The 25,504-nt window shown below is 36.7% G+C and overlaps 3 protein-coding genes across 5 annotated transcripts; 1 reads left to right on the forward strand and 2 right to left on the reverse strand.

The window, feature by feature from the left end:
* Positions 1-1,284: 1,284 nt before the first annotated feature.
* LOC149961954 (HEAT repeat-containing protein 5B) lies at positions 1,285-14,422 on the reverse strand. Of its 3 annotated transcripts, XM_090177943.1 has the most exons (30): positions 14,196-14,420; positions 13,958-14,093; positions 13,681-13,895; positions 13,505-13,613; positions 13,288-13,437; positions 13,038-13,209; positions 12,826-12,980; positions 11,953-12,199; positions 11,702-11,845; positions 11,390-11,640; positions 11,218-11,329; positions 10,910-11,162; positions 10,508-10,617; positions 10,287-10,450; positions 9,984-10,058; positions 8,873-9,079; positions 8,741-8,809; positions 8,389-8,670; positions 7,966-8,325; positions 6,514-7,084; positions 6,203-6,453; positions 5,949-6,122; positions 5,714-5,891; positions 5,411-5,653; positions 5,062-5,340; positions 4,720-5,001; positions 4,154-4,402; positions 3,939-4,090; positions 3,643-3,868; positions 1,285-1,747 (listed from the first exon to the last, which is right to left on the reverse strand). In XM_090177943.1, exons 1-30 carry the CDS (start codon positions 14,216-14,218, stop codon positions 1,425-1,427), a joined length of 6,162 nt encoding a protein of 2,053 aa, XP_090034069.1. In that variant the 5' UTR covers positions 14,219-14,420; the 3' UTR covers positions 1,285-1,424. The 3 variants fall into 3 exon arrangements, with proteins under 3 accessions (XP_090034069.1, XP_090034088.1, XP_090034079.1); XM_090177962.1 differs by having other exon boundaries at positions 4,720-5,004; positions 5,714-6,122; positions 14,196-14,422; XM_090177953.1 differs by lacking the exons at positions 13,038-13,209; positions 13,288-13,437; positions 13,505-13,613; ... (1 more) ...; positions 13,958-14,093; positions 14,196-14,420 and having other exon boundaries at positions 4,720-5,004; positions 12,826-12,993.
* A 929-nt stretch (positions 14,423-15,351) lies between these two features.
* LOC149961955 (thioredoxin-related transmembrane protein 1-like) lies at positions 15,352-17,052 on the reverse strand. Its single transcript, XM_090177898.1, has 5 exons — positions 16,841-17,052; positions 16,564-16,679; positions 16,454-16,499; positions 16,102-16,378; positions 15,352-16,024 (listed from the first exon to the last, which is right to left on the reverse strand). The coding sequence occupies exons 1-5, from the start codon at positions 16,972-16,974 to the stop codon at positions 15,779-15,781; spliced, it is 819 nt and encodes a 272-aa protein (XP_090034024.1). The 5' UTR covers positions 16,975-17,052; the 3' UTR covers positions 15,352-15,778.
* A 1,198-nt stretch (positions 17,053-18,250) lies between these two features.
* Positions 18,251-20,350, forward strand: LOC149961956 (uncharacterized). Its single transcript, XM_090162621.1, has one exon. The coding sequence runs from the start codon at positions 18,251-18,253 to the stop codon at positions 20,348-20,350; it is 2,100 nt and encodes a 699-aa protein (XP_090018747.1).
* The last annotated feature ends 5,154 nt before the right edge of the window (positions 20,351-25,504 follow it).

Below are 25,504 nucleotides of genomic sequence, written 5' to 3' on the forward strand. Positions count from 1 at the left end.
TGGCTTCCCCATATCGAGGACCTTTCCTCCTCTTCGATGAAAAGACAACCTCCTGCGAGCGATTTCGGGTATCCAGTGGGGTGCAGGTCGTAAGGTTCTGTGGCTTCTGTATACCCACCTGGTACGCTCCAGACTGGATTACTCTAGTCGCCTTTACGCATTGGCGCCAGCTTGTACCCTCAAGAAACTGGATAAAGTTCAAAATGCGGCCCTTCGAGTCATCCTCGGGACTCCACCGTTTTCTCCTATCAGTTTAATGGAGGCCGAAGCGGCTATTCCACCCTTAAGAAACAGGAGATACTATATGGATCTAATCGTGCACCCTTGCTCCATGTGGGGTGGCGGTCACTCCGGGCTTCTACCGCACTCTCCTGTGCCAGGACCTTATTTCCTTGGAGATTTTGGAGCATTGATTCCCAAATAACAGGTTGCCTTTTCTCCGTAGGGCTTGGCGCCTGGCTCAGGCCTGCAATTTTGATTGGCTCTTTAACGTTACTGTGCCTTCGCAATTCCCTCCCTCAACGTGGTGCAGTTACTTTATTGGATTCCGGACATCCTATTAATCGTGTCGACACATCTTTCGTTTTCCCTTTTTTTCCGTTACCCTATGGTCATAGTTATGCCTTCTAAATACTAGGCCTGGGGTAGGTCAAAATTCTAAGAAGGAATTTTTCTCTTGAGAAGAGTTCTTCGTGATAATTTTTCTCCCCGTGCATAGCCGTCTGTAATCATAGAGGAATAGCCCTGGAGTGGTATTGATAGCGCCCCCCCAGCCCCGTTCTTTATAACCAAGCTGGGCCTTCTAAAACGTGACCTAGAGGACAGTACCTAGCCAAACGCACCTAGTATCGTCCAACCGCCAAATGAGAAGTCGTCAAAATGAGCAGTTCATTTGTCAGCCCCCACTCTCCTACCCTGTGGGAGTTGGCATCAAGCTCCCGGGGTAAAAAGGTTATTCATAAAGCCTCCTCTCTCTTACTCCATGATTTAACACACCTACATTATTTTAGCACGATTCCAGGAAGTAGTTAACGCTAGGGATGCACCGATAATGTTTTTCTGAAAATATATTCCTAATACCAGTATTGGCCAATATCGGCTTCGCTTAAGCTGATATCGGCCGATACTGATATTTGAAAAATAGGCCGACAAATCGGTGCATCCGTATTTAACCCCTAGAGCGTGGCTCCCTAGACTCGTTTCGGTCGCGAATAGTTTAATACTTAACACTAGTGCCAAACTTATGGTTAGTAATATCTCTATGTTGAAATAAGTGAAAGCCAATAAGTTAAAAAAATTATAATTTTCTCAATATTACATAATTTGAAAATTATTTCACTACCTAAAAATTATTTGGACCTTTATACAACGCGACTTTGATTTAATATAATATATTTAATAGATTAATTTATTTCCTAATTAAATTACCCTGTAAAATTAGTAAAATTTGTTTTTAGCTTTATTGTGGGAGCTTTTGGAATGTTAGATTTGTTCGCTGCCTCTATGGCTGCATTAGCCATAGTAGCATTATTGGTTACAGTTCTAACTGCTCCCTCTAATTTAGATCGAAGTACTGGGTTCTGAGTCATTATAGTTCTAAAATCTTCAGGATATAATGGCCCAATTTGCCTCAAACGAGATAAAACTGTGTCGTGAAGTTTTTGCCTTGATGGTGAAACATTTGCTGCTGATGGTTCCAGTAGCATTGCAATCAAAATGGGAACGTATAATGTTAAAATATGGATTTCTGAAAATAATAAAATTTTTCATCAGAATTTATACAGGGTGTTAACTAAAAAACGATATAGAGCCAATTACTCAAAATGTGTTTTATGTAAGAATTTGAAATTTGCAGGTTAGACAGAGGGTGCAGGGGGACAAATGATGATGAAAATTTCAATGACCTTGAACCAGGTCTTCAAGGGCATTCAAATTTTATCTCGAGAACCATTAGGATTAGAAGAATGGTTCCAATTAGAAATGTGTTTTACGTTTAATTTTAAGTCTAAACAGCTTTGACCCGATCTAATTTGACCAATGGGAAGCCGAGAAATGTTAGACCAAACACCATAAGGTCGTGTGTGGTATTCTAATCAAGACACGACATCTAAAGGCCTATAAATCGAAAACTACCAGATCTAATGGGTCAAAATTGTTGTGAAATTTGTAACTTATGATGACCTTGAAACATTAGTTCAAGGTCATTCAAAATTTATCTCGAGAACCATTAGGATTAGGAGTATTAACATTTGTGACGACAAAGGCTTAATAGTATTAACATTTGTGACGACAAAGGCTTAATAGGATTAACATTTGTGATGACAAAGGCTTAATAGTATTAACATTTGTGACGACAACGGCTTAAAACTTGGATTAATAATACTATGGATATGAGTAGTTAGCACATTCGTCACGCTTTTGCGTTGAGTTTGCAGTCCTCCTCCCACTGGTTTACGGGGATTTCCCCCGGGCTCTTCGGTTTCGACTTCCATAAAAACTTGTTGAGGTTCACGATAATAGTGAGTGTAGGGAGCTGTTGGCTCGCGTGGCATGAAGGGCTTGCCACCACCCTCCTACGCATTGTAGTCCGGCCACCTGAATTAATGGCTTTAAAAGTCGCTTGATGACTTAGCCTAGCTGATGATTATTATTATTTCCATCCCCACGGCAATATCAGGCGTCTCTCGAAATGGGGGAAAAAAGAGCTTGTGGTTGGACAAATTTTTCGGCACATGCCCAATTTTCGATGCTACCTTTTAAAAAATTACAAAACACATGTGCCACCTAAAGTTTGATACACTTTGACACGGAGAGCTGGGGAGATTTGAGACACCTAAACGCGCAAGTGCCATATCCAGGAGTCCTATTATTAATCCAAGCTTAAAAGTATTAACATTTGTGACAACAAAGGCTTAGCAGTATTAACATTTGTGACAACAAAGGCCTAATAGTATTAACATTTGTCACAACAAAGGCTTAATAGTATTAACATTTGTCACAACAAAGGCTTAAGAGTATTAACATTTGTGACGACAAAGGCTTAATAGTATTAACATTTGTGACGACAAAGGCTTAATAGTATTAACATTTGTGACGACAAAGGCTTATTAGTATTAACATTTGTGACAACAAAGGCTTATTAGTATTAACATTTGTGACAACAAAGGCTTAATAGTATTAACATTTGTGACAACAAAGGCTTAATAGTATTAACATTTGTCACAACAAAGGCTTAAGAGTATTAACATTTGTGACGACAAAGGCTTAATAGTATTAACATTTGTGACGACAAAGGCTTAATAGTATTAACATTTGTGACGACAAAGGCTTATTAGTATTAACATTTGTGACGACAAAGGCTTATTAGTATTAACATTTGTGACGACAAAGGCTTAATAGTATTAACATTTGTGACGACAAAGGCTTAATAGAATTAACATTTGTGACGACAAAGGCTTAATAGGATTAACATTTGTGACGACAAAGGCTTAATAGTATTAACATTAGTGACGACAGGCTTAATAAAAACCTATCACAGATGTTTAGGGAAATAAAACAACTTCAAGGGGTTGGGGAAATCGCAAAAAGTTATAATAAAAAGATTTAGGAAAGATAGAAGATATATAAGGAAGCTGAACTTACTTTTGTCTGACGATGCAACAGCCACTAACGTTTCAAGGGCATTAAGACATTCAATGGTCGTGCGAAGCTTCTGCTCTGATATGTTTGAATTTGTACTGAATGTTACAATATTTTGACTGGTCATTTCAACTAAAATGGGTGCGAGAGAATGAATGAAAGGTGTGGAAATATTTGAATCTTGGTGGCGAAATATTGACTGAAGAGTTTGAATACACTGTAATTGAACCTAATATATATATATAAAAAAAAACTATTATTACACATTTACCTTTAAGTAAACAACAAGATGAAAATACCTGATCTGGTTCTTTAAGTAGGTTTTGTTTAAAAAGATTTATGCAGGGATAAAGCAGGTTTGGAACTAAGATAACCTCAGCAGGAGCTGACATGACAAAAACTGCCACTGCCATGATAAGAGACAGATCATCGGGCTTATCCACTTCAGAGCCTAAAGTATGAAATCTAATAAATTTTTTAACCCAAGAAATTCAATTGTCTTAAAAATATTTACTTGTTTTGCTAAAATCTAAGACAGATGCTAAAGCGCTTTGTAACAATTTGGTCCATTCACTTTCGCAAAGCTTATTATGTCTCAATGAACAAGACACCAACGTTCGTAAACATTGCAAAACAGCACTAACTGGAAGTCTGGTAGCAACCAAAGCACTCCCATTAGTTATGAAATCACTCTCCATTATGGCAGTCTCTTTTAAAACACCAACAACCAAATGTAAAATGGTCGGCAGAACCATTACACTTCCTGAAAATACAACAGTTCTGAAATCAACATTAATTTATAATAATCAGCAAGGCACCAATTCAACTTTCAGGTGGCTGGGTTATTATGTGTAAGAGAGGGGTGGCAAGCCCTTAATGCCACACAAGCCAACAGCTCATTACACTTATTACCATTAACCTATAGGCTATACAAGTTTTTATGGAAAGGGGAAACCAAAGAACTGGCAAAAGCAGTTATCGCGAGTTTTTACCCAGTGCCACAAGCTGGGATCAAACCCAAGACTAAATAATTATTTCAGCAAATATATAAACAGACATAATGAATAACTCTAAACTTACCACATGGTGAACACAATCCAGGTAATTCTACTGCAGCTTGTAAAGCCCCAGAGACAAGCTGGGCCATATCATCATTTAAATGAGGCGACCGACGGGACGCAGTTGCATTCGCCAGCTTTGGACTTAGCTGAGGGAAATTTCTCACGAGCAAACACACCAAAACTTCGAGTAAAGCAAAAACTACTGAATTTCCAGGCAAAATGACACCTTTATCTCCACCATCTCCCAATGCGGCTAACAAACCATCAATATTCTCAGGCTCCTGATTAGCCGGAGCCAAATCTACTAAAACCAAAAATAATTCAAATATCTTCTAAAACAAACTAAACTGCATTTATTTACCTTTAAGCTTTTGACGTTTTTCAGTTTCGAACGCCTTTTTCAGGGCCATTATCACTAAATTAACAATGTTAATCACCATTTTCTGACACTCTAAATTTTCCCGCGTTAGTAGTAAACGGTGCATCACGCTGCAGAGTTCAATAGTCAATTTAGGGTCATTTCCAAGAACTGTTTGTGGAGTTGCATGACATAGCAGTTGATGTAAAGCTTTCATACATGTTATTAAACACTCCAGAGACTCTGAGTTATGAGGGCGGCATAACGCCTCCATACAAACTCCTAAGCAAACAAATTAAAAAAAATACTTACTCTTTCTTTATTTCTTATTCTTAAAAAAAATAAAACTTACCAAATAATAAATAGAATCGATTTGCATCAATTCCATCAACTCCATTCCCATTGAGACCTTTAGAAAACCTATTACCACCATCAGCTTTCTCTATAGATGGTGCTTCAAACCCAGATTCACAAAGCCAAATAGCAGTTGCGTGCAAAATTGGGGGCCATGCACTTCTATAATACCCGCGAACCAACTCAATTGTGTCACTTGTGTAAAATGCACCACCTTCAGGTGGTAACTGACTGGAGAAATCTATAAATTCAAATTAAGCATGTTAAGCCTTTGTCAGGAAAAAATTAAAGTAAACCTTACCAGTCGGTAATGAGAGAAGAGCATGATCTTTCAGCGCTGATAACCAGTGATGACTGAGTGATATTAACTCAGGCGCAACAAGCTTGAGAAGGCTTTCTTCTTCAATGTGGGGTTCAAACTCATCCTTTGGCTCGTTTGTGGGTTTGGACTTATCTTTTTCCATTGCAGCAGTGTACACCTTAAAAAGGCATAATATTTGTAAAGATTTTTCCAAAGCAAAAAAGGTTATACTTACTTCTGCCCATGCTTTCAAAATGGCTAATTTTTCCAAAGTGGAAGCCCTTTCATTATATAATTGAGAACTGGACACTTTCCTTAATTTGGCAAGGGAAGAAACCAACAACTGATGTACTCTTCTTAAATCATTCAAGTCTTTCGCTACTCCACTACCTATCCAAGCACTGCAGACCTGGGATAATTTGTAAATTTTATCAGAATACAACCTAAGCTCCACTCTAAACCTTGTTGATCTAATAATCTAAACCTTACTTGGCAAGCACTGGCCGTAATGTGAGATGGTGTTTCGGGTGAAAATGCAGGCCTCAAAGCAGCCCCAACTTGTGCTTGATATTGCTCGAGAATAAGATGGCCGGGAAATTCTGGTTCAGGAATTTTTGCAAATTTATCAATTATAAGTTGCAAGGTTTCCAAGCCTTTCAGTCTCAAACTATCGCTGTCCGATGTAGCAGCCATGAAAGCCATTCTAACCAAATCGGAGAGATGTAGAACTAAAAAGTCCTCTGAAAACAAAAGAAATATTTAATTTTTTTTTAATATATAAAATAAGAGCATTATTATACCATTTGGCTTAGTTTCCTTCCGTTCCTTCGCAGTTGCTAAATCAAAATGAGCTACATTTCCTTTACAGGCATTAATAATTCTGCAGAGTGAAACTGCAGCAAACACACGAGTTGGCCACCTTGGTTTTATTGCTTTGACAGTATTTTGATCATCAACTGCTCGAAACTCTTCCATATCATCTATATCGGCGTCATTATCCCCAGTGTCTTCCCCCTTTTCGGGGCTGATCATTATAGAACTTGATTCAGCTGATGTTAAAACATCCTTACAAAGGCTTAACCATTGCTGTAAGTTATCTTCAGCTAAAGACTGAAGCATGCTGGTTAGAGTATCATGAATATCAGCAATTATTTTCTTGTCCGTTTCATTATCAAGCATGGCAAAGAGAACTCCAGGCAATCCAGTATCCCCAATTGATAAAGGACCTTTGACTTCATTTGCCAGTGTGGATTTCTCCTGACCCCAGGATAGAGCATGATCGCAAACTTCTTTGGCTTCACGGTGGGATAGTTGGCGTAAACATGCAATTACAGCTCTACGTAACAGTAAATGTGGACTGGACAATGCAGTCTAAATTTGGGAAAGGTTTTGGGAAAACATAAAAATAACACTTTTTAACCCTCTTTCTAAATTTTAACCAAAGATAATATAAGCCTAGTAGCTTATATTTAAAATGACTGCCTTGCAACTAGTCAATAGCATTTACCCACTAACTGCCGGAATTATGAAAAACTTAGTTCCGTAGCTATTGGTAATCAACTATAGATGTAAACCGATGGAGGTCAATTTTTCAGAGGTCACATGCTGGAAGTGGTTAATCACTCCATTACAAAATCGTCAATATGAGAGCTTTCTGAATTCAAATCTAGGCTTGGAGGAATAAAACAAGTATACAGGAGTTGCGGAGAGCTGCGAAATCGGTTTCGTCAGTGACTGTGAACTCGCGCGAGACGGAGGGGTTCAAACGCGACTAGCGCCAGCTGCATACGGAATTTTGCAACTATTCTCATTTTATATCATTGTTTTCGCGTCGTCTGGTTTGTTTTGAAACATTTCTAAATTCTTTGCGCCTTTTTCCAAAATGACTCGTATTTGTTTGGAGGAATAAAACAAACCAGACGACGCGAAAACAATGCTATAAAATGAGAATAGTTACAAAATCCCGAATGCAGCTGGCGCTAGTCGCGTTTGAACCCCTCCGAATCGCGCGAGATCACGGTCACTGACGAAACCGATTTCGCAGCTCTCCGCAACTCCTGTATACTTGTTTTATTCCTCCAAGATCTAGGTATGGAGTTCTAGAATTTATTTGATCTCACCAAAAAATGGTGTCAGCCTTTAAAAACCATTTCTACGGTTCTACCCCACCCTCTAAAACTTGGCCAACACTCTTTTTAAAATTTGGTCAATTCTCTATGGCTTTTGATTAAATAATTTCAGTAAAATCTTACACATAATGTTGGAATTAAAGTTGAATGATTTAAATGTCTTGGAGCAAACATATGAAGTTGTTGAAGTGATGATATGGCCTCAGCTTGAACTAGGCAGTCTTCATGGTCCTGCATTATGGCACAAGCCATAAGCAACGATGATCTTGCCATACTAATTGAGTTGGTATTTCCTTGAAGTTCTGGTCCCAATGTTGTAATCATAGCTGATAAACATTTGCCAATACACTGTTGAACATCAACATATGTTGGAGCTAAGTTAAGCAGCAGCTTAACAACAACAGACAATGTTGGTTCAACGTAGCTACGAAACATGGGACCACCAGAATCAGCGATCAAAGCAAGAGCATGCAATGCCCAAACCTGAATAAGTTATGGAAAAATTATAAGAACTGAACTGATAGATACAAAGGTATAATACTCTACCTGCACCACTGGTGAATTTGTGTCTTGAGCCAAGGCTAACAAAATACTGACACTCGTATTCAGATGTTGGCCTGAACCCATACCCCCAACATAACGATGCAAACAACCAAGAGCCAAGGAATGTCCAGTACGAGAAACAACGTCTCGTGCAGTTTTTAGGCGGTCAAAGCTATGTTGAGCCATTTCAGCCACAAAACGTCCATCTCCAACAACTTGAGCCATTCTGCCTAGTGCCTCTCCAGAAGCACAACGAAGAATAGGATTTGTATGGTTCAACGCACTCTTAATATAATAAAAGAAACAATAAGTAATGGGAAAATATTGACTAGGTGTGAAAAAAGCTTGAAATTACCAAAACCAACTTCACAGCGGCTTTCCTGACTTCATCAGAGCCAAGACCTACTTTCTGTTCAGCTAATGACTGAAATAATTAAAGAAAATAAACAAAAACAAATCTACTTTACGGGTACATTAAATAACATACTCTAAGAGCGCTGAGAACTGCAGTAAAGATATTGATTTGCACTGCCTCTTGCCTAGTTGATTTAGTATGGCGAATACATTCTAGAAAATGGTCAAGCATCTGGATACGATGTTTAAAAGCGACAAATGGGAAAACAAGACCATAAAGTAGTACTGAAGCATCAATTACTGCAACTCCAAGAGGTAATGGTCCAGGATAAATATCATTCTAAAATAAAAGAGTTCAAGCTAATTAGACAAATCATAATGGTTTCAGATTAATAAGAAATCATTCTGAGATTAGTAAAGACGATTTAGCATTTTCCATTTGACTTGTTTCAAAATCATCCCAATTAACATTTAATACTCCATTTCAAAGCTCAGATCTACTCCTATTAAATTTTTCCATTTACTGCTCTTAAAGCAAGTGTCGACGTGATGTGAAGTAACTCTTTTTTCAACAGATGTCGCTAGCGCCAAAATCAAAAAAAGATGCTTAAGCTACATTTTTACCAAAAGGGCGGGACATAAAAGTACCCCTCGCGTTGATTGGCTTATTTGTAATTTGACAATAACTTAAATTATAGACATTTTGAACAATATATTTTATAAGGGACATATAATTTAGGTTAAAGTCCAATAAAGTACAGTATAAGTTGTCTAATTATAATAATTATAAATGGTTCTCTGACGACGTTTTTGTTTCGCTATTTTGAATTTTAGCTTCATTTGCCATTAATAGATGGCACCATACTCTAAAGTAAAGTCGTTTTTTTCAAAGAATGGATAGATTCATGGCCATCTCTAACAACAACGGCCTTAACGCAGGTGGAAATGATAGAGCCGAAAATTGGTTTAAGAGCTTAGAGATCACTCAAAACTAAGCTGTCAATTTCAAAAAGGCAATGGATAAAAACTGCACTTGGAACAAATGTTTTGCATGTCACAACACAGTGATTCGCATTTTTAGCATGTTCCTTGTTACCTCCAGAATTAAGTTCCCAAATCTTTGAAAGATGTTATATTTCTATATCTATTGTGGCAAGATTAATGATGAAAAGAGATTGGATTGAGATGAATCTCATGCAATCTAATGGGAAACACTAAAAAAAATTTATATAAACTTAACATACATTCGATGGTTTTTTGTATAATGCAGTAAAATCATGTTCCAATGCTCCTGATCCTGCAGCACTGTTAGGCTGCAACTAATATAAGAAAGACAATCTTAGACATATAAACTGTTTACTTATAATATGTAATCTTAAAATAAAATGAAACATAGAATATAGAAGTTTGGAAGCTAAACTTACATTATCCCTATCAATTCTCCTAATGGGTTCCATCTGAACCCATAGGAAGCAGTTTAAAAAAAACTCTAGCATTTTAGAACATTAAATCTTAATTAAACTTTGTATAAAATCAAATTCACTGACCTGATCTTCTATCATCTTATGATCAGTTTCTTGAAGCCAGGATCCCAATATAACACTGTCATCTGCATGGCAAAAGTCCCTTAGAAGTGAGGTTGTCGTATTGGCTTGGTTCTCTGTCAGCGTGAATTCAGCAACCAGTAACCGTAAAAGATTACTGTATGCACCTAAATAAGGGAATAAAAGTGTTCATTTGTGAAACAATAGAAATAGGAAGATAATACCTTCAAAAGCTTGGGGAGGAATAAGACCAAGTACTTCGTAAAGACGGAGTCGAACCATAGCCACACTTGCTTTCAAGTGCTGACCATAAGATCTGATAACACTTCCAACACTAAAAAGAAATGTTTCTGTGACATAGGCGTTTTAAAAATTGTAAGTAAGAAAAGTAGGGAATGGTTTAAAATTAAACAGTAAATAATCCGAAGTGGAAGAAAAAAAAAGGATGGAAAACCAAGCCTTGGGTATAAAAAAACCAAGGCTTAGGTATTTAAAATACCAAGGCTTAGGTATTTAAAAAACCAAGGCTTAGGTATTAAAAAACCAAGGCTTAGGTATTAAAAAACCAAGGCTTGTGTATTAAAAAACCAAGGCTTGGGTATTAAAAAACCAAGGGTTAAACTAACTTTGTGAGCATAACCAAAGCAGATTCAACTGGTGATAAAAGTCTTCTAATAACGTCATCTGAAGCTAGCTCTTTGGAATGAAGTAGAAAACTGGACATAGCGCTAAGAGCTCCGGCTCTTCCTTCTAAAGTCATTTGCCAAGTAAATGCATCTCCTCGAGATTTCTCTGATTCTAATTCTTTTGAGGAACGTGGAAAGGAGTTTTTCCACAAAAGCAAGAGTCTAGGTAATAGCCCCCTCACGACTGGTGGTCCTTTAGGCAAAAACCAAATTCAAAACAGGCCAAAATTTTGACTAAACTAACCCACCTAATGTCATCACAGAACCAATCATTAGCCATCCAGCTTGGGTTCTTTGCAATGAGAGACGGCTATTTTGCGACGCACAACGTAATAAATCTTCAGCCACATTGAAAATTATCTGTCAAAATATAGAAGTTTTCAAAAATGTTGAGTTTATTCAAAATTACGACACACTTACTTTTCCTTTATTATGAGGAATGCCAAGCTCAGTTTGGCATGCTGTCCCGATTAACGCTGCTAAAGCAGCTGAATAGCCCATGATGGCTTCCGGCGATGATTTTAAAGTCTCCAATCTTTCCAAGCAACGTTCAATTAGTGGGGTTAGTTGAGAAGGAACAGCTAAAGCTATACAACGCAGGCACCACGCTGCTGCTAGGCGTGATGCGGAGCTTGGATGAATTACAACCGATAGAACTGTCTCTATTATGCCTATTTCAGAAAACAATGGAACTATGAATAAATTTCAAAATAGATTAAATAACATATGTACCTGAGGAAGAATCATTAACAACTGAAGCTGCAGTTGAGCCTAAACTCTCCATTAAACAGCCCAACTCATGTAGAGCACAAACAAGGACATGCTGATTGATTAGGGCATCTTGCGTATCTTTACTACTTGTATCTGATGATGATTCTGTTCAAATATGAAAATTACTGAGCAATGAAAGAATGGAAAGTGGTCAAAGGCAAGGTTTGGACAAACGGGGTATCCAAGGTTAGAAGAGAAATCACTACGCTTACCAGCATTCAAATGTTTCACAACCAGTTGCACAATGTCTTTACAGGCTGCAGCTTGGGCCTTTTCACCAAGTAGCTTTCCTAATATAGTTCTTAAGACAAAACTGACACATTTGCGACTATAAACCGCATCAACATGGGTTGGTGAAGAACGAGGATTAGCCAACAATTCTAGGAGGTTGTTTAACAAGACAGAAAGATTCCTTTCAAGCCATTCTCGGCCCAATTCTTTAACAAGAACTACATAAGCCTAAAAAAGGAAGAAAATATTTTAAATCCAAATACTGTTAGTCAAAACACAGGGTGTTAACTAAAAGAGGATACAGGGCCGATAACTCAAAATGAGTTTTAGCTAGGAATTTGAAATTTTCAAGACACATAGAAGGTCGTGATGAAATTGATGTACCAGAGACCAGGTTGAAGGGCTAATAACTCGAGAAGTACTCATGCTAGAGTATCAAAATTTCCTAGACATACTCATCTAGTAGGGGGTCTTTAGATTTTGCAAAACTCCGATGATTTTCAACTCAAGGTTCAAGGTCATGTTTATCTCAAGAACTAGTGGATTTAGAGAAATGGTTCCAATTAAAAAAAGTGTTGTTAATTGAAATTTTAAGTCTAAATGTCTTGAAACCGATACAAAACACCATACAGAAAACTTTTCAAATTGGAACCATTTCTCTAAATCCATTGTTTCTTAAGATAGCTTTGAACGACGTTGAAGACATGATTCAGGGTCATGAAAATTTCCATTGTCTAGTGACCCCCTGCAGGTTCTATGTGTCCTGAAAATTTCAAATTCCTAGCTAAATCACATTTTGAGTTATTGGCCCTGTATCCTTTTTTACTTAACACCCTGTATAACTGAATAATTACATGTGTTACGCCAACACGAATATCTCGGCTTTGCATAGCACCACCCTTAATCATTTCGCCTGCTCCTGTTTTGAGGAAACCTATACCGCCTTTGAGAAAACCTGATGCCATCAGGGTTAATACCTCGTCCAATGTTGCTAGACGGTTTTTTCCAGCTAAAATGATACGTAGTTAATTGATAATTTATGAAAAATATAAATTAAATTAAATACCAGTAGCTTGAACAGATTTCTGAGTAGTAGCTATCAATGTTCCCAATAACAATGCAACAGCACACCTTACATCATAAGAAGACCCTTCAAATGACCGGAAACACAGAGAAGCAACAGTTTCCAGATCCGATGTGTACAAAAATGGAGCATATTTAAGCATTTCTAATATACACTGTAAAATTTAAAGAAATTCAGTTACTATAAATTACATACATCAACAAAACAGAAATGGCTTCAAAAAATATCTCACATTAGCAGCTGCACATCTTACAGGCATGGAGCGATCAGTCATACAATGGCGAGCAGCTTTGAAAATCTCTTTATGCGAAGAAGAGGCTGCGGATCCCATACCCTGCACAATTTTTTCCAAAGTAACCATAATTTCACATCGTAATTGCGACTGCAATAAATAAGTTATTAGTAATGGTATCAATGGTTTAAGTAGTTTTAATTAATTTAATTCCTACTTCAGCATTTTTCAAACATTTCAACAAAACATGAACTGTATCTTCCGAGGACCGGCCCATCATGCGGCCCAATTTAGAGTACATTGTTCCAATACAAGTTACAGCAGCTCTGTGTACAAGAATTTAAAATTAAGTTAATAACAACAAATATCTAAATTTGAGCATTTTTAGCTTACAAACGAGTTTGTAAATAACCAGGAGATTCTACCTCCTTTAATTTCAATGTATCACTGCATTTATTTACAGCCTCAAAGAGTAAAAATGTATCTCCAACACTAAACAGTGAAGCTAAACATCTGGCAATAAGTTTTCTGGTTGGAGGGCCTGGTGATTCGTGGGTTTGTTTCAATAACTGTTCTACTAATTTCTTCTGGCATCCTTTAATGTCACTCTGAAATCATGAAAATGTAAATCATATATAAAAAAAATGCTACTTAAATAAATAAATAGTACCTTCTGGGCTGCGACTAAGACTTTGTCCAAAAATCTAAGCCACTCAAACACAAAAACCGGACGTTTTGGTTCAGGTAGTTGATTTAATACCTCCTCATTAAGAGTGAGGCTATGTGATAGTTCCATCATCTTTAGGCTAAAATGAACAAAAATATCAAAAAGTTATTAAATATCCAACACTATCCCATAGCTGATATGAAATTAAGTATTTTTAAACAGCTAAACAAAGAAAAGGCACCTTGTAACTCTATCTGCTTCCATTTTGGCTTTTTACTAATTAACTTCAATTACAAGTACTTGGTATTAGATTAAGACAATATAATTAAATGTAAATTAAGGCATTTTTTTCCCCAAAATTTATTTACTTAAACATAAAATTAAAAATTTAACAAACAGTTCTTAAAGAAATGGGTCGCGTATCTCACTTCCTGTTAAATCAGCTAAGTCAACAAGACATTTCCTTGGTCGAGTGCCAAAAATTAAGATAATAAGTATAAGAGAGGTGACTGAGTTAAAGAACTCTAGGGGGTGTTGGAACAATTTTGATAGATGTAGAGGTTTGGAAATTCCAAGTGCTTAGTTGATTCACTATCAAAGAGCGCGTATTTTGACCATGAGTTTAAGAACAGAATGACAATACGTTGGTGGTTGTCAGAATAATCAAGTTTCAAACTAATGATGTTAAATTTGACTGATGATTTAAATTAACAATGTTTATTCTAAACATTATCTACTGATCATACTAAATACATAACGCAAAAAAATCCAACCATAAATTATGCTAGGATAAACATTTACAGTACTACAGTAGGACCACTATGGCACTAGCATGGGTTACTTTGAACTTTAATATATTTAATAAAAGTTACGTTTTATACTATTTATAACAAGATTAGTTCAAATTGTACTTTTTTAAAAAACATCATAAAATAATAATAAAAAAACGGTAACTTTAACTCATTTACTACTTTACCCAGCGAAAACTCACCAAGACAGCAAGGCTTAGATTATTTAGGTTTACCTAAGCCTCGGCCAGCTGTCAAATTACTTCTTTAATTCAACATTCCTAGCTATTACGATTTAAATACAGTTAACTCGAAAAATAAGGAACATATTTACCTTGTAATTATGCTAAATCCTTAAATTTCAACATTAATCTTGAAAACCTTAAATTCTAAACCAAACCCAGAGGATTAGTTTATCTTTCAACTTAGAGAAGCCATTTTGTTCTCTGGGAATTTTTAATGACGTCACAGAGTAGAATATTTCACCAAAGACCATACATGCTAAAGGAAGCGATTAGTGTAACTAGTGTTTGTATTTCACATATCTATTGGGATAAGCATAGAGATACCACATTTTTTTCTAACTTTTTTATTTATTAAATTTTATATTATAGAAAAATTAACAGCTTATCACAATCTAAAAGAAATTAATCATTGAATGTTTTTAAGACTTCGGCCTTGTTTTAAAAATGAAATAAAAATTGAAAACCAGTTTTTTTTTAATTATGTCTTTTAACTTAAAGAAAAATGTATTGTTTAAACAGTAAAAAATTAAATATTGGTAAGAAAAATGAGATAAAGGAACTTTTAGTTAAATAGTAATACGAAAAATCTGAAAATATGTACAATGAGTTTCAGACTTTTTACAATTTCAGTCCCTGAAAAAATAAACTCGGCACTTTTTTAACTGTTAACCACAATTTTTAGTGGTTAACTAAAATTTTCTCCATAAAGCTCAAAAGTCGATTACAAGAAGCCCAACGATTTAAGCAATTAGTACAAAAAACATTTGGTTTATATCAAAAACCGTCCCAATTCAATCGACTTTGTCTTGCTCCTCTACCCCAGGGGATTCGCTGCCAATTTTTCTTTTACGTACATCAGACTCTTTTTCAGAGACAGTGTCGTCAATGACAATGTCATCATCTTCATCCACATCTTCTTCTTCCGTGATTTTGTCATCTTCATTACCACCATCAGTCTTTTTATCTGGTTGAGTTGGTACACGGGGAACTTCTGGCATTTTTTGAGGGAAAATGATGTCAATAATGCATACAACAATCTTCATGAAAATAAACATTAAACACAAATTAAAAGCACAAGTAACTTGTAGTAAGATTAATATTTCAATTAACATACCAGGCCAAGAATGGCACCCAAAACTATAGTTGCTAACGCGAATAGGATATAAGAAACCCAATGTGGGACTCCAAAATCATCAACTATTTTAGAATGAATGCTTCGGAGAGTCATAGAAAGTTTGAAAAAGTACGATATAGCTGACATTTGAATAGACTGAGGAGATTTCCAGCTTGGAATTGGTTCGATAGAATTCCACTTCTTATCTTCAATAAAACTAATAAAACTTTCTTTGTCACGGCTTCCTCTATATTGGCGGAATACTCCATCCTTTACACTAGGATTAAAATATGAAAATCTAGTAAGGCTTCATTGCATCACTATACATAGAAAGTCTAAAGGGCTTCATTACTGATATATTGTTGGAAGAGCTGTAATCATGAACCTGCCACTTAAGCCTAAGTTAAGTGAAATGAAATGTTACATTTTATATCTTAAAAAATCTCAGTTGATGGAATTTACCAGGATTATTCGTCACATCAGCTTGCCCAACATTGACACCTAAGTCATCACTCCATTCCGAAAATTCCTTCCACACTGGACCTAGCGCTTTACACGCAGGACACCATGGCGCAAAACTATAATAAAATTAAATAATATGCCCTGTAAACAACGACAAAGGGTTCAATTCTTATATGATATGACCATGACAGGCTATTATATTATATTTCAATAGCGTACATCCGGCGTAATTCGATGAATTATTGACGCAGAAATATTCCAATATCAAAAAACTTACAACTCAACCATCCATTCTCCATTTGCAATATCACTCCAGTTACTATCATCTAATTCGACTAATTTACCTTTACTTTCGCTAAAATTTATATATACTAAAAAAAGGCAAACTAGGAAAAATATTTTTACACCCATAGTTCCGATTAAGTAATTAAATTAATGACAAAAATGGTTCCTCCTAAATCAAACTCATCCTCACGTCAAAAAGCCGAAATCTGAAAAAAAAATGTCGCCGATAATGTAACGTACACAACGACCTCTATTGGGGAACATTGACGGAGGTGTAATTTTCTGATTGGCGAAGAAATTAGGGCGGCAAATTCTAAATATAAATATTCCTAAGGCCTTGGTTTAAAACAATTGTACATCGCTTACCACTAAGGTTTATTAGAAATTAAAAGTTCTATTTATTCTAGCATTATCGACACATTCTAATATTATAATAAAAATCACTCTTTTATTAAAAACATTCCAGAGAGGCGTGATTGGAATAGCAAAAATCACCAAGGACATCTCTAGCGAAAATAACATATTTTGACCATTAAAATTAATTAAAATTCATCACATTAGACAGTTCTTTTCATGTGCAAAACTGAAAGTATGGCACCTATATATTTCACTAGCAAGATCATAAATGCGTGAAATAATATTCAGCGCGTTAAAAACATTCTCCCACTAAACACCTACTTCCAATGAAAACGCATGTGGTTTGATGAGGTTGGTAGGCGAGATATCACAAACCTTTACGTGGAAAGTCTCCTGTAGTTAAATACAATCCAGTGAGCACAGTCAACCAAACAATTTTCGGATTTCAGTGACCTGAGTTGAGGTTCGTTATTGTCCATAATCTATCTTATACTTCTATAAAGTTATTCGGTTAATTATACTTATTAAAAACCCGATAAAAAATTGCCCAAATTGGTTCAAGTTCAACCATCGGTTTGGTTATAGCCATGATATGTTTTGTGGTGGTTTTATTAACTATACTTCTAAGCGAAGCTCTCGGCTACCGACAATGTAGTCAAGATGAAATTGACGCTACCGGGAACAACAGATTGATTTGTTATAGTTCAAAAGTTTGGAAGTACTACAATGATGTTGTGGAACATAAAGAACAAGTTTGCTCTCCCGCATCCGGTGGCAGCCAATGCGCCCTTTATGAAGAGCGAAATGTACCTCAAGGTAATTGTTTTTCATTACGAACTGATATTAAAAATATAAGTGACGAAATAATAGTACCTTATTTTATTGTATAGAATCCGGGATGTCATCGTATTCTTACACTTCGTCTAGTTCCAGCGGTTTGCCCTCCGGTAATTTTGACACTAGAAACTACTATCAAGGATTTGTGGACAGACAACGAAAGGTTCAGGGCGAATTGAAAAGGCAGCAAGAGCAAATGAGAAAGACCATGGACGAGAATAATAGAAATTTGCAAGCAAAGTTGTTCGACGTCAAGAAACAAATCGAGGCCCAGATGCGGCGTTTCTTTGGTATTCCGACCAGACAAACGGGATCAAGTTCGGATTTTGGGTACGGAAGTGAAAATACCACAAACGACGATAGCGGTTCTTTGGGGAGTTCCACTGAAGATAGCTCCTCTAGCGAAGGCTCACTTGATGAAGATAGCTCTTCTAGCGAGAGTTCTACTGATAAAGATAGCTCTTCTAGCGAGAGTTCTACTGATAAAGATAGCTCTTCTAGCGAGAGTTCTACTGATGAAGATAGCTCTTCTAGCGAGAGTTCTACTGATGAAGATAGCTCTTCTATCGAGAGTTCTGATGAAGATAGCTCTTCTAGCGAGAGCTCTACTGATGAAGATAACACTTCTAGCGAGAGTTCATCCGGTGAAGATAACACTTCTAGCGAGAGTTCATCCGGTGAAGATAACACTTCTGGCGAGAGTTCATCCGGTGAAGATAAAACTTCTAGCGAGAGTTCATCCGGTGAAGATAACACTTCTAGCGAGGGTACACCGGAGGGAGAGATAACTTCTAGCTCACCCGGGGAAGGTGCATTTCTAGAAAGCTCAACACAGGCGGGTTTTTCGAAAGCTACAACCGAATCGGATAGGACTAATAATAATAGCTTCACCAAAGATGACACTTCGGATACTTCAAGTACACATGGTATAGGCAGCAATTCAAATAACTTCACCGAACCCATGGAAGCGGTATCAAGACCAGAAACCGATAGTAACACAGAATCGTCCAAGAATAGCACAGATGGTTTAAGCATAGAATCGTCCAAGAATAGCACAGATGGTTTAAGTACAGAATCGTCCAAGAATAGCACAGATGGTTTAAGTACAGAATCATCCAATAATAGCACAGATGGCTTAAGTATAGAATCGTTCAAGAATAGCACAGATGGCTTAAGTACAGAATCTTCCAAGAATAGCACAGATGGCTTAAGTGCAGATTCGTCCAAGAATAGCACAGATGGCTTAAGTACAGAATCGTCCAAGAATAGCACAGATGGTTTAAGTACAGAATCGTCCAAGAATAGCACAGATGGTTTAAGTACAGAATCGTCCAAGAATAGCACAGATGGCTTAAGTACAGAATCGTCCAAGAATAGCACAGATGGCTTAAGTACGGAATCGTCCAAGAATAGCACAGATGGCTTAAGTACAGAATCGTCCAAGAATAGCACAGATGGTTTAAGTACAGAAACGTCCAAGAATATCACAGATGGTTTAAGTACAGAATCGTCCAAGAATAGCACAGATGGCTTAAGTACAGAATCGTCCAAGAATAGCACAGATGGTTTAAGTACAGAAACGTCCAAGAATATTACAGATGGCTTAAGTACAGAATCGTCCAAGAGTAGCACAGATGGTTTAAGTACAGAATCTACCAAGCACAGTACTGATAGTCTTAATACGGAATCGGAAAAACTCGATATAGATGATTTAAGTACAGAATCAACCAAAGGTGAAACCCATGGTCCAAGTACAGAATCAACCAAAGATGAAAACCATGGTCCAAGTACAGACTCAAGCAATCACAGTACAAATGGTATAAATACCTCAGGATGGTCAAAACAGAGTACAACAGAACCAAGTAAAACAGCTAATACCACTGAGAAAGAAGGTTCAGAGAGCAAAATACCAGGCGGTTCAAATAGTATTGTATCCTCCAACGTAACAGAAAACCAACATAGCACGGAACCCAGTAAGGCAGCTGTAACTGATAACGCTACATCCATTGATAATCCAACTATGACAGAACCAACCAGAACACCACCAACCATTTCTGAAAACACTAAGCAAGAAACAATCTATAATCCTTATGCACCGGTAAATGACGATGGAACACCAACAACGGGAAACACTACTCATACAACAATGAAACCAACCTCAAGTGACCACTTGGTACCTCCCTCAACCTCTCCATCGTCAACGACGTCTACCACAGAAATGATACCACCCGATTGTTCAAGTAATTTAGAATCACCAAAGATTATTGTTATGTTGCTAATTGTTTCAAGTCTATACCTGTTAAGGTAAATTTTAAGGTATGTTATTATTTAAAGAGATAGTGTCAGAATTTTCTACGTATATGAAGTTTTTTCATCAAATTTTAAAATAGAAAGATAGCGTAACTTTTTTTTATCACATACTGTCTACGTCATAGATAGGTTGATGTTTATTGGTTGTTACTAGAGCGAGCTGGAAATAGAATTTTTAGGGGATTACAGGAGGAAATTTTACTCCCATCGCTTTCTTTTGATCCGAGTTTCCCGCTTTCGCACGCTTTAAGCTAGGAGGATTGGTACACTTGAATCCTCCTAGCTTTAAGACCCTCATTCGATGGAAAGTAATGGAAAGATAAGCCACTTTTGTTGTTATTATTACTGCAGGAAGGAACTGCGCAATACACTGTGGCGCCCACGGTCTTCGGTAGAATATAAATATTGTTATAATGACTACGTATAAAAAATAATCATATAATTTATAAACAATACCTTGTTATCGATTTTTTCTTCAATTTCTACTTTGAAAATAATATTTTTACACGTAGCCGGCTCGTGAAGTCGTGATTCCAGAATCTCGAACCGCGTGGTCCGCGAGAAGAAAGTCAAAAAAAGAACAAAATTTTAAATTAATCTGAGTGGGCACTATCTCTTTAATGAATTTTATAAGAAAACAACTTAGCTGTTACATTAGGTCAGGAACCACTCAATCAACGGATTTTAATCAAAATTGGTGATAAGGTAATTTTGCCCAAAACCAAAAGCGCTTCTGCCAAAACTAATACCTGTAAAGATGGCCGGATTAACCATTTAGAAAAATTAGTAAGTTCTTAGGGCGTAAAGCAGTGGCGTAGCCAGGATTTTGTTTCATGGGGGGGGGGGGCACACTATTGAAAAAAAAGTTAAAAAAATATATATTTGTATGTACGACCATACGTTTCGGGGGTGGGAATGTGCCCCCTGGCTACGCCACTGGCCTAAAAGGAAAGTTGCCTAAGAAATGTTTTTACTAGGCTAATCGTTTACCAGATCTCAAAAAAACGTCTCTATCTTTGATTTTAAATGTGTTTTAATGACTTATTATGAATCTGTTATGTCATTAGCATTTAAACTTTTTAAGTTTAATATTTTTGGAAGTTTAAAACTTAAAAAATCTTTTATCGCTGATACCATAAGTAACAGAAAACATAAGTATATCAATTAGCAAAAATTATCACAAGACTGATAATAGCGCAATCAAGGATTAGTTCAGCACGGATCTCCCTAGTGTCTAAGACAAAATATTCTACTACCAAGGACGATAATATACTACGTCGGTGCTGGCCGAGAGCATCAGCGTCTTAAAAAAACGTCGTTAAAAACATTTTGCATTAAAGCAGTTAATGGAAAGCATACTTATATTTATTATGTAACTTATGCTGAAAAAAAATATTTTAGAAAAACCTTTTTTTTTGCTATATAAACTTTCGGGGGGTAATCTATGCCTCAGAAACGAAGTTTATCTTCTGTATTTGACTTTTAACTAACGACGTAAGTGGGAGTCAAATTACTCACTACCAAACCCTCAAGTTGCTAAACATTGGCTTGTGTTTTGCCTGTTTGATGAAGTTCTCTACAATTTACTTTTTATCCACTTGAAAAATGTTTATAAAATTCCAAAAGATTGAAGGCCCTTATAGATTACAAATGCAGTAAATTGACTATAAATTCATAAAAAATGCCAAACACAAGTGAATTTTTTGGAGCATTTAGATTGTGACAAGGTAAGGTGAACAAGTTGGCAAGCCAAAATATACCTCTCCTCGGAAGAATTGTCCCTAGTGGTATTAATTTCTCGAGATAACCCTTAAAGATATATCTCCGCAATTTAGAGTTATTTGTTAAAAATATTAACCCATTTCTATCCCGCCCGGTATAAAATTTTTATTATAATTAAAATAATTGAGACGAAACGACCAATTTTAATTTATTCAGAATATCATAAGTTAAGTAGTTACAACAGTAAGTTAGACGTACTATAACAATGCACAATTGAATTAAACCCTTTTACAGAACAAGTTTATCAGTTAAATATAATACGAAGCAAATTTTAATGAAATATCTACAGAGGCTTTTTGGAATTACTCGCTTACGAAATACTTGCCGCATCTTTAACGCTCATTTCATTTCAACACTCGCCCTTGATGAAGATACCGTAGATATCTGGTAATGGACGACTCGTTCACTTCCTGTTGACGTTGTGACGCATACCACATGAAAAAGACCAATGCCGTCCAATTTCCAATATCATATAATGACTCGCACACCCAAGAAATCATTGACTGCGTTAGAAATCGTAGATATCCAAATATCCACACCAAATGTATTTACAAGAAGCAAAAACCTTACCATCAACAAAGCACAGAGAGCCACTTGACGAACCGCCAGCTCTTAAAGCAATTAACGTTAAATTATCTCCTTTGAATTAACAGAACTATATATAGGTCGTTAAAAAAGTGGACCACCCACAGGGTCTACTCTTTAACCCTCTAATCTCGGCTGACTGCGCTAAAACAAGATTTAACCTTTAAAAAATACCAGATTAGGCCTTCATAAATTCATTAATAAAAAAAGACTTTATTACCTATTATGCTTACGATGCCTGTCTTAATTTCAGTGAATCTAAGGAGCTATCGGTGGTTCTGTGGTAGAGCGCTCGACTGCCTAGCCGAATGGTCTGGGTTCGACACCTGGGTGGCGCATTTATTTTTAATCAATAGAGAAACGCTAAAGTAGAATTTCTTCGATGCAATAATTTCAATTTCAATTCTATTTCAATTAAACCAAAATTTCGTACTCTATTAAATACGCTTCCGATAAAGCTGAAGGTCTAATTTTCAATAAGGCGTAACAAGTGTCGGTGGTTCTGTGGTAGGACGTCCGCCTGTCAATCAGGAGGTCTCGGGTTCAAATCCCGCCCGATGCGATCGCAAATTGATACTAAGACGAATACCGTGTACAACTGGTGGAAACCCTGCCATTGAACGTTGAGAGGTAGCATTACACTCAGCACTCGGTCCGTCCCAAAGTCATTAAGAAGAAGTTGGAGAGAAAACGCCCATATAAACACAACAGACTCAACATGCACATCCATCAGAACACAAACACAACAAATTCAACACTCACAACCTACGCATAAACATTACAAAAACGTAATACACCAAACCGTCACGACGGTGAGCGAAAAAACACCATCCAAACCAAACCGCAAATGCATCCGTTAACGCTCACCGTCGCACGGTGGTTTTGCCAACCCTTTGAGAAACTGCGTACGCAGTGAATACACTTTGCACCGAAAATGCGAACGCGTTCGCAGTCCTGACAGACAGACACACCCACAGACCCACCCACAGACCCACCCACAGACCCACCCACCCACAGACCCACCCACAGACAGACACGGTCGTTGTATAACCCCTCCTAGGGGACTTTGTCCCCTCGGAGAGGTAAAAACATAAACACAGATATCTTGACGTGCATAAAACTAAGAGTTAGTTTTGGGCAAAATAACACCTGTTCACCATTGTTTTGGTGTCAAAGGCCTCTGGCTGACACCATTTAATATTTTTTTAAAACAAATTTTATAACAAAATAAATTTAATGAGCTACAATAAAAGTTCTATTCAATAGTTGATTTTATAAAATGTCTTTACGCTTGCCCAGCTTGTTGAAATGTTGCCCTGGAATAGTTCAGCCAATGCCTAAGAATGAGTTCATAAACTCTTTAGTGGGAGAGAAAACGGATCCACAGCTGAAGCGGGGAGGCAACATTTCAACAAGATGGCCAAGGTTATTTTATAAAAAGAACTATTAAGCCGTACGAGCCATCGTTTTCCCACAATATCAATTTTAGCGTTTGATTTAAAACGTAAATTTGATATTTAGCCTACTATTTTATTTTTATGTTTTCCCAAAAACCTCTTTGGTACCGTTCGCTTTGAAACTGCATGTGCAGTTGTCGTAACGGGCAGTCTTGATTCTTGAAATTATCTTATTCGAACTAAACGCAACATTTTGACTTAGAATTCGCCTTAGAACATTTGTCATTCGAAATTGGCGTTAGCCATCAATTATTATTTAATATTAAAATAACTACTTAATCAATTTAAGTCAATTAAAATGTGGCCTTCTCCAGAGCAACAGGACTACTTTGTAATATTACTGGAAGGTTTAATTAATAAGCGATATGGAAGAAAAATACCGTTTTTCGTTATAATTTAAAGAGATTTTAACTTTTTTAGTCCATGACGTTTGACCTTTCGATAAAAACGACGTTTTTAGAGTTTATAAAGAAGGATAAAACATATTGAAGAAGAATGACACCTCATATGTTGAGTTTGGGTACATAGTTTTTGATTGTAAAATGGCGGTGAAAGTCGGCACCGCACACTTTAGGACTTTGGGGAGGTCATGGACTAATTAACTAATTAATTAGTCCATGGGGAGGTTCTATAAGACCACTTTCGATTGTGACATTTTTAGGTATGGCATATTTGTTTCCACAACTTTATCGCAAAATAACGTTGAAGCCGTACTAAAAACATTGGCACTGCGATTTCGCAGAAACGACTGCCCATTCGCTAAATTCACATAAGACCAATCTTGTCAAGAACGTGCTCAGAATTATTTTTGTAATTGATAGTATAGCTGTAAAAGTAATAATAACGAAGATATTGGCGACAAACCATTATTGCCGGTCATTTTCCCGCCAAAAAAAGTTCCATACACCCCAACATATGTAACATAATTACTCATAAGTATGCCATAAAAGCATTTTCTTTAATGAAACTGTTTACGGGATATGATGCAAACACGTCATTTCCGATTTCGTGACGAAAGACGCGTCATCAGCTTTAGAGCTGGGAAATGAAAATAAGTGAAGTATTTCTTGCGCGTTTCTAACTTATACAATCCATAATTTAGCTCGTACCACGCGATCACGTGATTTTGTTGCCATGGTAACCTTTTCAATAGCGCAATGATTATAAGAATTTTTGCATTTGTGGGTCCACTTATTGTATGTTCCGTGTGAAACAAAGTCTCATTGCCATTTTTTATACGGAAATGTTATACAGAGGCATACTTATGAGTAATTATGTTACATATGACCCCAATGATGGGGACATTTGGTACGTTTATAGAGACTAAA

The sequence above is a fragment of the Leiobunum rupestre genome, chromosome 1, assembly GCF_980474605.1.
Source record: "Leiobunum rupestre chromosome 1, qqLeiRupe1.1.hap1, whole genome shotgun sequence".
Taxonomy (NCBI): Eukaryota; Metazoa; Arthropoda; class Arachnida; order Opiliones; family Sclerosomatidae; genus Leiobunum; species Leiobunum rupestre.

Bases quoted from the DNA above. Each gene is read 5' to 3' on its own strand.
- LOC149961956 (XM_090162621.1), top strand. From the start codon at position 18,251: ATGGACGAGAATAATAGAAATTTGCAAGCAAAGTTGTTCGACGTCAAG.
- LOC149961955 (XM_090177898.1), bottom strand. From the start codon at position 16,974: ATGGGTGTAAAAATATTTTTCCTAGTTTGCCTTTTTTTAGTATATATA. The intron at 16,680-16,840 runs GTAAGTTTTTTG...ATTTTATTATAG, and splicing joins GGAGAATGGATGGTTGAGTT to TTTTGCGCCATGGTGTCCTG. The intron at 16,025-16,101 runs GTATGTTAATTG...ATTTTCATGAAG, and splicing joins TGGGTGCCATTCTTGGCCTG to ATTGTTGTATGCATTATTGA.
- LOC149961954 (XM_090177962.1), bottom strand. From the start codon at position 14,218: ATGGAAGCAGATAGAGTTACAAG. The intron at 11,641-11,701 runs GTACATATGTTA...TTTCTGAAATAG, and splicing joins TGTTAATGATTCTTCCTCAG to GCATAATAGAGACAGTTCTA. The intron at 11,330-11,389 runs GTAAGTGTGTCG...ATATTTTGACAG, and splicing joins TTCCTCATAATAAAGGAAAA to ATAATTTTCAATGTGGCTGA.